This window comes from Parambassis ranga, chromosome 24 (genome assembly GCF_900634625.1).
Source record: "Parambassis ranga chromosome 24, fParRan2.1, whole genome shotgun sequence".
Taxonomy (NCBI): domain Eukaryota; kingdom Metazoa; phylum Chordata; class Actinopteri; family Ambassidae; genus Parambassis; species Parambassis ranga.
The window spans coordinates 10001475-10016337 of record NC_041043.1 but is presented as its reverse complement, the minus strand read 5'-3'; the positions used below and the strand labels follow the sequence as shown (position 1 = coordinate 10016337).

At 41.4% G+C, this 14863-nt stretch overlaps 2 protein-coding genes across 2 annotated transcripts; one reads left to right on the top strand and one right to left on the bottom strand.

The window, feature by feature from the left end:
• Positions 1-189: 189 nt before the first annotated feature.
• Positions 190-8343, bottom strand: znf513a (zinc finger protein 513a). The gene is given in 7 exon segments (XM_028396619.1): positions 190-869; positions 872-1774; positions 1883-2653; positions 5392-5529; positions 6265-6374; positions 7307-7492; positions 8295-8343. Coding segments are annotated over 5 exon segments (1887 nt in total). The 5' UTR covers positions 6305-6374; positions 7307-7492; positions 8295-8343; the 3' UTR covers positions 190-834.
• A 14-nt stretch (positions 8344-8357) lies between these two features.
• ints9 (integrator complex subunit 9) lies at positions 8358-14575 on the top strand. Its single transcript, XM_028396618.1, has 17 exons — positions 8358-8477; positions 8807-8934; positions 9001-9061; positions 9217-9279; positions 9499-9638; positions 9818-9904; positions 10927-11047; positions 11146-11280; positions 11694-11805; positions 11969-12149; positions 12476-12536; positions 12887-13058; positions 13152-13276; positions 13359-13526; positions 13778-13876; positions 13959-14096; positions 14211-14575. Exons 1-17 carry the CDS (start codon positions 8469-8471, stop codon positions 14385-14387), a joined length of 1977 nt encoding a protein of 658 aa, XP_028252419.1. The 5' UTR covers positions 8358-8468; the 3' UTR covers positions 14388-14575.
• The last annotated feature ends 288 nt before the right edge of the window (positions 14576-14863 follow it).

The window sequence follows — 14863 nt, the reverse complement described above, 5'->3', positions numbered from 1 at the left end:
TACACAATTCAATTTACTCATATACTTTATCAAGCCTAATACAACGGCAATAGCGCTTTGACAGTAGTACATTACTACAGAAGGCATGCCAGCTTCATCCTAAAGCAGACGAAGCACATTATGGTTCTTTCAGTGAGCTCTTTGCTTAAAGCTGCACTGTGTAGTCAGAAGAAAAAAAAAACAAAAAAAACAAACAATCTCACAAAGCAAAGATCAAATTTATCTCTGTATTATCTAACCTGAATGACCATCTCTTTCTCCTACAAATAACCTGGAGAGGGAAGAACCAGGAAATGATTTATGAGGCACAACATTAATTACACAATATCGAGTGAATTATCATTAGAACCCTCGGCCTAAGGGCAAACCAAAGTTATCAGTCATCTGATTTTTCATAACAAACTGAATAAAACATAAATTTGTAGCTCCAAACTTGTGGCGCTAACAGCTTTATTTCAAATAGTGTATTAAAAACTACACAGTGCAGCTCTGACAGCTGTACGTGCATCAGATCCTTGTTATGAGGGATATCTGGTAGTGTCTTTTCTCCTGCTATGAAGAAGCAGATATGTGTGTGTGTAGTGTGAGGCATGGTTTAACACACAGAATGAGACAAACACGAGACACCTCAACTTAAAACGGCATTGAAATGTTCTCAACAGGTTTTGTTTTTTTAATAATTGTGCTAGATTCTATGAATAAACGGTTAGCAGCCTCAGAAGACATTTGACAAAAACACTAAAGACTGACACGCATTAAAACAATATAAAGGCTCTGTGGAAAAAAAACAAGTTGCTGGTAGCTTAGTTTTGCTGAGTTTTAATTTATACAATCTCAAGTTTGTAGCACGAGTGTATCGCCTGCCCCCCCTCCCTCGGCATGTACTGCATATTCACCCCTGCTCCTTTTCTGTGAGTCTGAATTCCAGCGATCCCTTTCCTTACTTCCTCCTCATCGTTTCCAGTCATTGGAACTTTCACCCAGTTGTCTGTGGCCAGGCCGTGCTTCTTCTGGTGTCTTTTGTAGTTGTCCCAGTGCCCGGTTGTGTAGCCGCACTCCTGACATTTGTACGGCTTCTCTCCAGTGTGCCTGAGCATGTGCCGCTTCAGGTTCATGCTCTGGTTGCAGCTGTAGCTGCACACGGCGCACTGGAAGGGCTTAGCACCCGAGTGCACGCGCTGATGGCGCTTCAGGTTGGCCAGGTTCCCGCATGCGTAATCGCACAAATGGCACTTGTAAGGTTTCTCGCCTGTGTGCACTCTGTGGTGCCGCTTGAGGTTGTCAAAGTGCGCTGAGGCATAGTCACACTGTGGGCACTTGTACGGTTTCTCACCGCTGTGAGTTTTCATGTGGCGTGCCAAGTGGTTGGGGTAGTGTGTGAGGAAGGGGCAGGCGGCACAAGTGTAAACCTTATCGCTGCGCTCACCGGGGCTGTTGGGAGAGGACGAGGAGTCTTTAGTCAGCATTTCAAGAGTACACTTGGCACAAATCTGAGCCGAGGAGCCATCCTCGTCCTCTAGGACGATGCCACATAAACGGCAAGTGAAAGGAAAGAGAGAAGGAGGCAGGGCAGCAGCCCCTGACACTCCCCCTCTTGATGCCCTGCTGCCACTGCTGCCGGTTGTTTCCATCAGGGGTGGAGGATGGTGGCCAGGAGCAGAATTGGAGGCCGGTATTGGGGGTGGAGATGCTCCCTTTAAGCCATCAAAAGCTGATAAGTAGTCACTGTCCTGGGCTCCCAAACTGAGGTTTGATGTCGGCCTTGCCTCTGAAACTTCACACAAATACAGAATTAGTCAATATCCACCAAATCTGTTAAGTGAATGTTTGTATAAATGCATAAATATTGTGCTTATACATGGATAAAAACCCTGATACATACCCTTCCCCGAAGTTCCAGACACTTCCTCATTAGGCCTATGCCCACTAACGTGCCTCTTCAGGCTGTTCTGTCCACTGGCAGGCTGTGGTGGAGTGTCCCGTCCCGTCCCTGCGTTGGGCACATGCATGCGTTGGTGCCTCTTGAGGTTCCCAAGTGAACTGCAGGCAAAACTGCAGCTTTCACATTTGTAAGGTTTTTCCCCGGTGTGGATGCGCAGGTGTCTCTGCAGGTTCACCAGCTGTGCTGAGGCATATGTGCACAAGGGGCAGTTGAAGGGCTTCTCCCCGTTGTGTGTCTTCATGTGACGCTTCACGTGGTTCGCGTAACGTGAGGAGAAGCCACAGAGGTGACATGAGTGGCGTTTGGACAGTTTGTCGTCGGCTGTTAGCATCTTATCGTCCATCTCGTTTCCCACCCCTTCAATATCGAGCCGTGAATGGGGACCTGAGCGAATCCCGTCAATGTTTCCAAAAGGTGAACAGAAGTCTGTACTTTTGGCTTCCCTGGCGGCTTTGCAGCACCTAAGGCAGTACGGACCAACCAGGTCTATGCCAGGTCCCAAAGGTTCGTCGCGAAGCTGTCCGCAGCCCCTGCAGGACAGGTAGGGAGGAAAACTGGGCTCAGTCTGGGTTGCCCTGCCTTCATCTTCTCTCCCGTTGTCTGTTGTGCTGCGCGAGTTGTCTGTTTCACTTTCCATACTGAGCTGGCTGTAGGCAGAACTCTCCTCATCACCCAGAGGATACACAGAGAATCCGATCTCAGCAGCTACTTCTGTACAGGAAACACAAAAAGACATTTTTAGGCACCGCAGATGTTTTTAGAATTACGACCTTTACTATCCATCATTTACTTTTTAAAACAGAATAAATAAATACATTGTGATAGAAGTCAACAAAACACACTCATCTCTTATTATATATGACAGAAAGGCAGAGGTGTTGTGTCTGGCTGAGGCAAAAGGGCGGGAATACGATTGTCTGTGTGCACCCACTGGAGAACAGTCCCACTATTTTTACCCAGAGATCCACATATTACCAGCCATTAATAAAAGCAACAACATAAAAGCAAATTCCACCAGTATAATAATCACATTTTCAGTCTAAGAGACTCTTTTTGCCAGGAAGCCAGTCTTGTGGGTTAGCTGTTAACACCTAGTTGCAAACAGTCACTGAATAAAAGGCCACTGTGATAAAAATACATCAAAATACATAAATAATTTCTCACAGATATAAATATATATTTTTTAACTTGAACACCCTGGACTTCCGTGCAAACAGACATTCAAACATGTTGTTCAAACGGTACGTCACAGTTAATCCAACTAACTGACGAATGCAGGAAACAGATGACAACATGCAGCAGACTGAGATACAACCCTCAAAACACATCACAGTGAAAGAGGTCGATTCAGCTCGGAGAGCACCTCCCTTTAGAAAGACGTTTTTCTCTTTTTTAAAAAGTACATTTCAAAGAACATTTGATACTCACATCACTGCCAGCAAGCTCAAGTGTGGTTTGAGATGTTGTTATGCCATCTGAGATTTTCAGACAACAGAAAGACAATAAGACAATAAGTACTGCTCCTGTCGCAGAAGGTAGAAAGAAAAGCTTCAAGACGCAGCTGTCTCTGACTTTAGCCGGTGCTTCTCAAAGCAACCGCCTTCCTTCACAGAGGCTGTGGCACAATGTGAGCATGGCGAGAGCTGAGGCTGCCCTTTTATGCTGGCCTGTGGAAACCCCTCATGGATGATTACTGAGTCTAATGATAATGATGATGACTGTAATGGTGAGGCTGCTGCTTCTGATGATGATGATGATAATGATGATGAGGGGTAGATGATGATGATGATGATGATGATGATGATGATGATGATGATGATGAGGGGGAAACGATAATGGCAGTAGGGTAGTGGGAGCAGAAACACCAGATGATGATGATGATGATGATGATGATGATGATGATGATGATGATGATGATGATGAATAAATGCCCTCTTATAATGGTGTCCTTGATGGTAATAGTCCTATTTTTATGACCCTTATATAATAATGGTGTCTCAGTTCCTTTCTCTACTTCTCCATTTTGTCGATCACTCTGCCTGAGAAAAGGCCATGCTGAGAAATAAGAGATGTAGTTCAGTTTCTCTTGTATAGAGAGGATACACTTTGCCAGTGATGAGCACACTGTAGAAACCTACGATTCTGACATGTGGAAGGAGGCAACATGGTTGAAAGTAATTATTATTTTAACACATGCAGGCTAAGATGTCTGTGATGTATAGTGCAACACAATGCAGAACAAACTTGACAGAAATCAGCCGCTCACCCTGTCTTTTAAAACTATGAGGCCACATCGGGGCTTGAAATTTAAACTGCCACCAAAAGACATCAGCACATTGCTCCACTGGGAGCTTGTTGTATCCAGAATTGATTTCATATTCTGCTGATTGATTGTACAGACTTGCTGTGAATCGTTTCAGTGATTTATTCCCTATGTGCATGAGCACATGGGGCCTTTGCTGATACCCCATTTGAATTCTGTGAATTCACTTTTCAATAAGTGATGTATGAAGCCGTTAGTCAGCTGTCAGCCTTTGTTGTGTCCTTATTGATCATCTGTGGCCCTAGTTGTGTACTGTGTGCTGATCCGTTTCCATGCTGAAGAAGCATTGGACCCAGTCTCTGATTGGCTGTTTGGCTTGTCAAACCAGTCCACAAAAAAGGAAAAAACCGAGCAAACGACAAAGTCAACACACTGAAGATCAACTCATCCATCTCTGAAGGCAAAGATCAGAATGAAAATGGTAACAATAGCTGCTTCCTATCCACCATCATAACTAATACGGACAAATAATACTACCACCTAATGGTATAGAGTAGTCTCTGCTCACATAAATACAGGATATACTAGTTAAGCATTGGGTGTTTTCAAGTGCACACGCTGATGATTTGAGGCGAAGTTGTGTTTTTGTTGTTTATTTATTTCTATAATCATTGTTCTTTGAAGCACTAGTGCTACATCAGCAGCATTTATTAAAAATAATTTGATTCCATTTGAACCACATCAGTATTCTATTCTACACTTCTCTTAGCAGCAGGACCTAGAGTTCCATCATGCAACACAGATGGCCTGCCTAAACCTCTGGGATCCACAAGAACCCACAAAGCAGGTGATCCATCATTACTGCATCTCGATATGTGCCTCACTCTTCACTCTTCCATTGCTGTGTTGAAGCCATTTTATAAGTTACTCACTTTTCTTACTGTTTGTAGGACTAGTTTTAAATTGTGATTGATGACAGGTTGCAGTTGCAATACATTTTGACTGATCGATCACCGGCGGTTGCCATGGTAACCTAGATTAGTGCTGAATAAACGTGGTGTAAAATCTTGTTGGGTTGGTATAGGTGTGTGGTGGGATTTTTTTTTTTACATGTAAAATATCTGCCGTGGTTTAAAACAGGTTAAGTGTTCCCTTTATTTATTTTTGAGCAATGTATATGACAAACCTGAGAACTTTTCCAGGCCTAGAATCTTGTCGTTGTCATGATCAGGATCTCCAAACTCAAGGTCTTGTTCCAGAAGAAAGTCTGTGTCTAAAGGGAGGTTTCCTGGAACTTCAATGGTTACACCATCTTCAGAATCCACTAGAGTCACAGTGAAGTTAATGATTAACAATTAAGGTCTTAACAAAGAAACAGGAATGTTATTGTGAACATTAATCTGGGCTACACAGGGCAACAAGGACACTGTGATTTATGAAAGAAAGAGAAAACCTGAAACTACTTAATTTTCTAAACAAAAACTGAACTTCTATGAGCTGACAGATGGAGCTGTTTTTTCTGCATTTACAACTAATGACGCCTGAAATTGTAACTTGGACTCTTAGGCTTGATGGAATGCAAACAACGATCACACAGCTGTCACTCTTCAGAAAACTACACATTCAGGCCAATTCAAGGACATCGAGCTCAGCAGCTCCCTGTGGTAAATATGTCAGTGTTGGCACCATGGTGCCATCTAATGGCCTATTTTAGTATTACACACAATCACAATCTATTAAGACTGTGTGGGATGTTTGTACTTTTCACACCCATTTATCAGACCAGATAAATAATGGCTATTAAACAGGAGCAGCAGTGTGACCATTCTACATTCACACTAATGAATGTAACATTAGATATAATTGCATCAATAGCTTTAGTAGTGTCGCTCAGTATGATAATAATGATAATACTTAATAACAGCACCTGGTGCCCAGATGTGAGCAGGGTGAGAGGACAACCGGAGCCAGTACTGGTGTAGTGTGTGTTTGATAAACAGTGTGTGCAAGCCAGTCAGCTGTACAAACTTTTACTCAATGAGAATAATATAATACCTACACTTAACTGGCTGTGGATTCTGCTGTTTTTTTCTTGGCATCTTCCAGTCAGCCTCTCTCCTTTTCGGGATGTCTTCTTGCAGACGTCCACAACCATCAGCTCATTCTTGCCTGTGACAGAAACAAAGACACAATAAACAAAATACATTTACACATCTATGTTAAATGCTGAAGTTTTTACTTATCGGTTACTAGGCTTAAATATTTGTAGCCGCCATCATACCTTTTTCTAAATTTAAAATTAACCCTTAAGCTAAGGTGCATCATTCTCTACAGGATAAATAAAGTAAAGCTAATAGGTAGATGAATGAAATGGTTCATAACTCTAAAGTTAAAATATACCCAACACAGCTTCCTGAATACAGGTCTGTGTAATCTCGCGTGAAAAGCCCATAATATTTACTCACTGTCAGAGAAGACCGAGAAAGCGACAGATAAACACATCTGATAATGCTATAAACTCACGTAGGCACTGCGTTGTGTGTCCTAATAAAGGCGGTTGGTAGGCATTACACTCTTATTAACAGGTTTACCATCTAAACTGGCTTTAGGGCCACGAACAACCTCTCGTAACAGTAACGGTACAGGACACACGTGTGAGAAATGGTCCATTTATGCCGTAAACAAAAGCCATTAAGCTGCTTTAGCACAACGGCTAACACATTAGCTTTAGTACTGAAATCCGACACAGATAAATGAAGCGAGTCTTGGAGCAAATATCAGCTGAAACAGACCCTTACATAGCATGCAGCTGTCACCCCACTAAAAGAAATGTCACCAGTGTTCGAGAAAAGCTGACAACATCAAAAGAAGCTAGCCAAAAAGCATCATTATCAGGACGTACTAATGACTGACAGGTCTCTTCAGTACTAGCTTCGACTCATCATAACGTACAGCTAAATTAGCCGAGCAGCTAATGTCAACTCCACTAGTTAGCCATCGAGCTAACATACCTAAAAAACGTAAATATTCCTGTCGACTGAGACGGCTTATATCGTTGGTGTATACGCCATTAGGTGCGAAGTGTTTATCCTCAAACGTACAACGTCTGGAGATCCGCCATGTCTTCATGAGCTGCGGTGACAAAGAAAGGCAATTAATGGTATTTTTCATAACTTAATTGATTTTCTGACTCGCCTCTGTTCAAAGACAGAAACAACAATGACGCTTCCTGTTTGAACCCTTCAAAATAAAAGCGTCATTTCCAAGGCTCTGACCATAGACCGGATCTGAGAGAGAGTAAAAACAAAAAGAAAAGAAAAGGGATAAATCTAAGTATTTGCTGCAGGTGGGAAATTTCTTCCATTAACAGATATTTACGTACTATAAATAATTGCAAGTTTTTTTATGTGGCAAATGATAACATAATGATTTTAGTTTTCTGATCTAAATGTAACAAATCTATTGTTTCACATAGAATCACGTGTCATGGCCCTAAGTATATATTTATTGTGTCTTTAGCATTTTTTTACTCTTTAGGCTTTACTTAAAATCATTACTCTCCTTTTACTCTGAAGGCCCCTGGCAACTACCGGATGTTGTATTGCTCCTAATTGGATCAATCTTGACTCTATTGTATGCACGCATACAGCTCTCTCTTCTTCGGGTGTTTCCGTTTCCTAAAATAATTTCCGGTTGCTACACCTCTTTGAATCAGTGTAGTTGTAGTTTTTTCCCCCCAAAATAACCCTCATGCACTGTTCGGGACATTTTTGTCCTCTGAGAGTATTTTTTCTGTTTATTTTGGCCATAACTTTGTCAATATGTAAACAAAATGAATCATTTTTGCTCAACAAGCTTAATTTTACATAAATTTTGTTAATATGGTTTTAAAATATTTCATAGGTCAACAGTACACTGTGGGCATATTTTACCTCCTTATGTGTTGTTCGGGACAAAAACGTCCCCTAACTTTAACGGTTTTAAAAATATATCAGATAAATATTTTTTGATTTTTTTTTGCATAGACCTTTTAATTAACTTCTGATATTTGTGTGACTATTGGGTTATTATTAAGTCTGTTACAAATACCTTGTGGTCTGACCGGGCACATTTTATATGTTGACGTTCACTCCGCGTCAGCAGGGGGCAGCAGAGGACATGCGTCACATAAACCAAGTGAGACAAGGAACAACAGTGTAGAGCGATGGTGTGCCTGCAAATCCGACAACATTAACTAATTTATTAACCGTTACCAGTGACAAAATGAAACTGGTGAGTAGAAGGCGCGACACTAAAGAATACAATTAATACATGAATGAACAGCGAGTTTAGAACTCCTTCATTGGAGTGCATTTAGGAATGTCTAGCTTAGCTTGTCAGCTAACAACAGCGTCTGGATGCAACTGTGCCATCTACTCTGGCTAGCTTGGTAGCTAACAGCAGTACTATATGGAGTAAACCATTTACGCCATGTCTGCTGTCTAGTCAAAGAGAAACCACTTGCCTGTGTTGATGACGTATTTATACTTTTTGCTATGTATATTATATTTTCTTGCTTTCTCCCACGCCTGTGTTTGTGATGGTGACTGTCCTCCTTGCAGTACTGCTTGTCTGGACATCCTACATTGCCCTGCAATGTTCTTAAGTTCAAGTCCACCACTATCATGCTGGACTGTGGACTGGACACCACCTCTGTCCTCAACTTCCTGCCCCTTCCGCTTGTGCACAGGTGAGTCATTGCCACTTTGGTTCATCCATTTTTGATTCTATTTGTTTTAACTCTTTATTATTTCAGCCCAAGACTCTCCAAGCTACCTGGCTGGGTTTCAAAGGACGGGACAATAAATCTTGAAAAGGTAAAACAATGTTTGCATCAGGTTTTCTTAACTTTGAATTTGTTTTATGAGATCACCTGTAACTGTTTTTAATCAGTGAAGTGCAAATGTGTTAGGACATGTCTGTGACAGGGGTCTGCATATGTAGATAACACAGTTCCTCTCCTTTTCTGCAGGAGCTGAAGGAGTGTGCAGGAAGGGTGTTTGTGGATGCACAACCAGAGTTCTGTCTCCCTGAGGTAGCAAACACATGCACCCTCATCACACAACCTGTGTGAATTTTGTTTGTTTAGCCAAAAATGTTGTGTGAAGGCTACAAAATATTGCTTTTCCAGCAGGAAATTATTGTATCCATCATGTTATGAAGGATTGGAGGAATTATGTAAAATATAGTGTTAAGGATTACTACACATATATGGTCCTAATAAACTTTCCATCCATTCAATATCTTATCACAGAGAGAACTGCTGGACTTATCAACTATTGATGTCATCCTCATATCCAACTACCACTGTATGATGGCCCTGCCTTACATCACTGAACATACAGGATTTACTGGGACAGTGTATGCCACAGAACCTACGCTGCAGATTGGCAGGTAATTCATGATTTTATTTTGCATTTTTTTTTTGCAACAATTCATACTTCAAATTATTAACTATCACGAGCCTTGAAATAAGAAATGTATTTAACACCAAGTAAGCCACATTGTAAGCTAACTTTAATAAAGCTGAGGCTAAGTTTGTATTCATGATGCTTTTGCTGTTCTGTGTTCAGACTGCTGATGGAGGAGCTGGTGAATTTCATGGAAAGAGTTCCCAAAGCTCAGTCTGCCACCTGCTGGAAGAACAAAGAAATACAAAGGTAGGTAAACATGCATAAGAAAAGTAACTGCAAACATTTACGACGGCATATTAGGGCCACATTAAGTTAAAAAAATACTGACCCGGAAGAGGAGGGGGGGCTAATATTCTGAGATTTAAAGTGGCAAATTTGCGAGAAAACAACTCAGAAATTTACGGGAAAACCTCAGATATTATCTGACATTAGGCTATAAAGTCGCAAATCTGGTTAGACGTTGCTTGCTGTCACGGTCGCCGTGGAAAAGCTCATCAAGTTGTACTTGTGGCAATGCTGTGAAGAAGATAGCACAGTTGATAACCTTTCCTGCTTCAACCTCCCGAACATAGTCGGGGAGCACAGAGGACGAGCTAAGTTGCTTGTGGTTAACCCCCACCGTCACACACAGCTGGAGTAAAGGGGGACCAGAGCACTTTCCTTTCCTTGCAGGGCGGCAGCTTTATTCTCTTATTCTTTACGCTGTACAAATACTTGTTAATAAATCACCCCTCTCTCAAGCTAACAAGTCATCTTCTCTCCTACACACACACACGCTGTCCTGTATCCTGCACACTCACACACCGACACAGGTACGCACACATACGTACTCACTGCCATCGTATTAAGAAGGCATATAACACTCTCATAACACGGTGATAAAAACTAAAGCCCTGTTTAAACAGTTGCATTTTATCCAGTTTACATGTACACATAAACCGTGTTCATGTATGCAATGAAGATAATGTCTTGGAAACGCGACATGATTCCATGACCAGGAAAAACTTCTGAGTTTTTTTCTTGCAATTTTGCGACATTTATTGTAGCAAATTTGCGACTTTTTTTCTCGTAAATTTGCTGCTTTAAATCTCAAAATATTAGCCTCCCCCCCTCTTCCGGGTCAGTATTTTTTTCTTACAATGGCCCTAATACGCCATTGTACTTCTTGTATAGGTTATTAGATTAAATCATTTTATTTGCCTTTTTTAGCAAATAAAAAAGAACTTAGCACTGTGTGACATAAACACAAATAATTTTTATTATGTTAGGGTGCTCCCTGGGCCCCTGAAGGATGCAGTGGATGTTTGGATGTGGAAAAGGTGCTATACTATGCAAGAGGTCAACTCTGCACTCAGCAAAGTGCAGCTTGTGGGTTATTCCCAGAAAGTGGTAGGTGTTTCTTTGGTCCTATGTTCAGAAACAGATCATCACATCAGATTCTTCTCTGAAATATAACATTTTTTTTTGTATTATATTATTTTCTGCAGGAGTTGTTTGGAGCAGTACAAATCTCCCCATTAAGCTCTGGTTACTCACTGGGCAGCTCCAACTGGATCATTCAGTCTCATTATGAGAAGGTGTCCTATGTGTCGGGCTCATCCCTTCTCACCACACATCCACAGGTAAGATAAGATAAGATAAGATAAAACTTTATTAATCCCGAAGGAAATTCTTGAATTTGAGGTAGGTCAACATGGTGAAAATACACCTCAAGTCTTTTCTTGTTTTGGTAGAACCTAGTGTCACATGGTTGTAACAAAATATTTGTTTGATTTAAAATACATTTAATTGCATGCTCTGTGTATGACATCTAAACTGGAAAGATATTCACACTCATAAGCACACATTTTGCCAAAACGTATTTTTGTTGTGTAGATGTTTGTGTTGCTCAAAGGGCAATTTAGAAGGTTATCTTTGTGAGTTATTTAGTTACTAAAAGGCTGTAAGTGACAGACACACTAATATATTTGTCCTATAATGACAGAGAAAGATAGTTTGGCTTTAAAGCGCAGTATCTCTTCTTCTCTCCTACCAGCCAATGGACCAGAGTTCACTGAAGAACAGCGATGTTCTGATTCTGACAGGCCTCACACAGATGCCCACTGCCAACCCAGATGGCATGCTGGGAGAATTCTGCAGTAACCTGGGTAGGTTGAAATGTACAGAAGAGATTCAGTGCAAATACACTTTATATTGTTAAATATTGTATAAAGGGTAGAAATGTAAGAATTAGTAATTATTGGATCAATAAGGATAGGCTCTGAGTGATGTCATGTCTGGATTGTTTGTGTCATTTGTGTGTATGTGTAGCCATGACCATCCGAGCAGGAGGAAATGTACTGGTGCCATGCTACTCCTCAGGAGTGATTTACGACCTGCTGGAGTGTCTGTATCAGTTCATTGACAGCGCCAACCTGGGGACCACACCCTTTTACTTCATCTCTCCTGTGGCCAACAGTTCACTGGAGTTCTCTCAGATCTTTGCTGAGTGGTGAGTAGCTGTTAATCAAAAACATCTTAAAAGTTATTTAGTTGATTTACTGACAGTGAATCAAACAGCAGATGAAGATGTCTGTGTTCTGTTTTTAGTAAAAAGTGGATGAAAACACTAATTGAGATATCGCTCAATACCTAGAAAAAGATATCAAAGACTACTTTAATTTTTTTGATGTTCAAAAGAACAAGAGAAATACACCATCAGTGCCTGTGTGTTTCTGTTATCAGTGTTGCTCCAGAGCACTTAATTCTGACAGTGATTTATTGTGAATTCAGTAAAAAAAGTTTTCTTCCAGTCACTTTGGGATATTATAATTTCAGGCTTTGTCATAACAAGCAAACAAAGGTGTATCTTCCTGAGCCTCCATTCCCACATGCAGAGGTAAGTGAAGAAGCTTGCCTTTTGTTCAGAAATACTGGTCCTGATCAACTAGCATTTGCTTGGAAAACATTATATTTTACAGTGTGCTGAGCTAGGAAATTACCCTTGTATTTCCTTTTTGGTATTATACTGGAACACTAAGGATTTACAGCAAAGGTTAGTGCACCTTAGCTGTGGTTAAATTGACCTTTGTAGATCAAATATCTTCAGTAAAGTACATATTGAATGGAATAAAAAAGGAGGCAGTTTTAAAAATTGTCTGATACATTATATCATCAAAATGAAATGAATTCTTTAAGCTTGTTGGTGAACAAAGGTTTCCGCTGAACAACACCTGTTAATGTCTCCAGCTGATCCAAACCAACAAGCTGAAGCACTACCCCAGTATTCACGGAGACTTCAGCAGTGAGTTCCGTCAGCCCTGTGTGGTTTTTACCGGTCATCCCTCCCTGCGCTTTGGAGACGTGGTTCACTTCATGGAGCTGTGGGGCAAATCCAGCCTCAACACCATCATCTTCACTGGTAACTATAACATACATATGGTCTTACAAACACTACAATAGATACATTTGCACATAAAGAAGACTAACATTGACTTTTTTTTTAAACTACCAGAGCCAGATTTCTCCTACCTAGATGCCCTGGCTCCCTACCAGCCTTTGGCGATGAAGTGTGTTTATTGTCCTATTGACACACGGCTCAACTTCCACCAAGTGTCTAAGCTGCTCAAAGAAGTCCAGGTATATATCTGAAATCACTTTAACATGCCTTTTTCACTCAGGCATGTTAAAGCGCCATCTAATCACTGTCCCTTTCCTGCAGCCCCTCCATGTGGTGTGTCCAGAGCAGTACACCCAGCCGCCTCTGACCCAGTCACACCGCTCTGATCTGATGCTGGAGCTGCAGCCTCCTCCTATGCCCTACAGACGCTGCTCAGTACTCAGTCTGCCCTTCAGACGCCGCTATGAACGTGTCTACATACTGCCTGAGGTGAGGTGCTGCACTTAATGTTAATATATTCTTCTTTTACCTTGTCTGGTTAAGCAAGCTCATTGAGACAGTTGAGAGCAGTGGATAGACTGAGTTTGGAGACAGATGGTGAGGAATATTTTAAAGTCAGTGTCAGTGTCGGTGACACGTACTAAAATAGCAGTCAGAATCCAAGCTAGAATAGTATTATGGAAATACTCAAACTCAGAAAACAGGTGGCCAATTTTTATTTCCAACTCTTCTACTGGTAGTTGGCCAACTCTCTGGTGCCCTCTGAGATTAAACCTGGCATCTCCGTGGCAACCCTGTCTGCAGTGCTGCACTCCAAGGACAACAAGCACACGTTACAGGTGAGTCCACAGATTTACATATAATGAACATTTTAGTGGTATTTCTCTGCAGCTAACTATTTTTTCTTTTGTGCATTGTCAGTCTGTACCGAAACCTCCTCCTGCACCCCCAAGCAAGAAGAGGAAGCGTGTGATTGAGGAGCCTCCCGTGGTGTTGACCCCCAAACCCCTGCTCAGTGGAGCCGTGCCTCTGGAAGCTTTCCTTGCCACATTGCAAAAGGTGTAAAAGCTGCACGACATGACTGAAAACTTCCCAACGCTCATTGGCTCTTGGATCTCATCTTCATGAGCAGTAAAAAATGTATTTTAACTGTTTTTATCTCTTTCTTTGCAGCATGGGATCACAGAGGTTAAAGTGGAGGAGACGGCAGATGGACACATTCTGCACCTGCAGGCGGAGGACACACTAATTCAGCTGGAGGAGGATGGGACACACATTGTTTGTGACAACAACGAGCCACTGCGCACCACACTGAGAGACCTGGTGCTTCGCTTCCTGCAGAAAGTCTGACTTGAATCCTCTATTGAAAAAAATATACCATAAGTAGGTCATGGTATATTCTTTAACTGTGTGTCTGCTTCATTAGTTGGGGGACATCTTACGTTGTATTTAATAGAATTACAGTAGTTTTACTGTAACATGCAGTGTTGTTTTATCACAGATATATAATTTTCTATTAAAAAAAACAAGTTAAAGTACTTTTAGTGAGACTGTCTTCATTGTGATATCATAAAAAGGACAGTTAACACCCATGTGTAATCAAGGCTTGAAGAGCTGGGTATGTACTTGTTAAACATCCTTGTTTGTCTGTTGAAACAACACACATTTTGACAGGATGAGAGGACAAAGTGCAGATCCAAAATAAGTACCAAGATGAGTCACAGCTCAGGTAAATGTGGTTGCTTTGATTTCAGGGTCTTGATATTGATCATTGTCACAGCTTACTGGGGGGGCTGAATAGTACATAGGCTACATATACAAACCTG

Bases quoted from the DNA above. Each gene is read 5' to 3' on its own strand.
- ints9 (XM_028396618.1), top strand. The intron at 9,062-9,216 runs GTAAAACAATGT...CCTTTTCTGCAG, and splicing joins GGACAATAAATCTTGAAAAG to GAGCTGAAGGAGTGTGCAGG. The intron at 9,639-9,817 runs GTAATTCATGAT...TTCTGTGTTCAG, and splicing joins CCTACGCTGCAGATTGGCAG to ACTGCTGATGGAGGAGCTGG.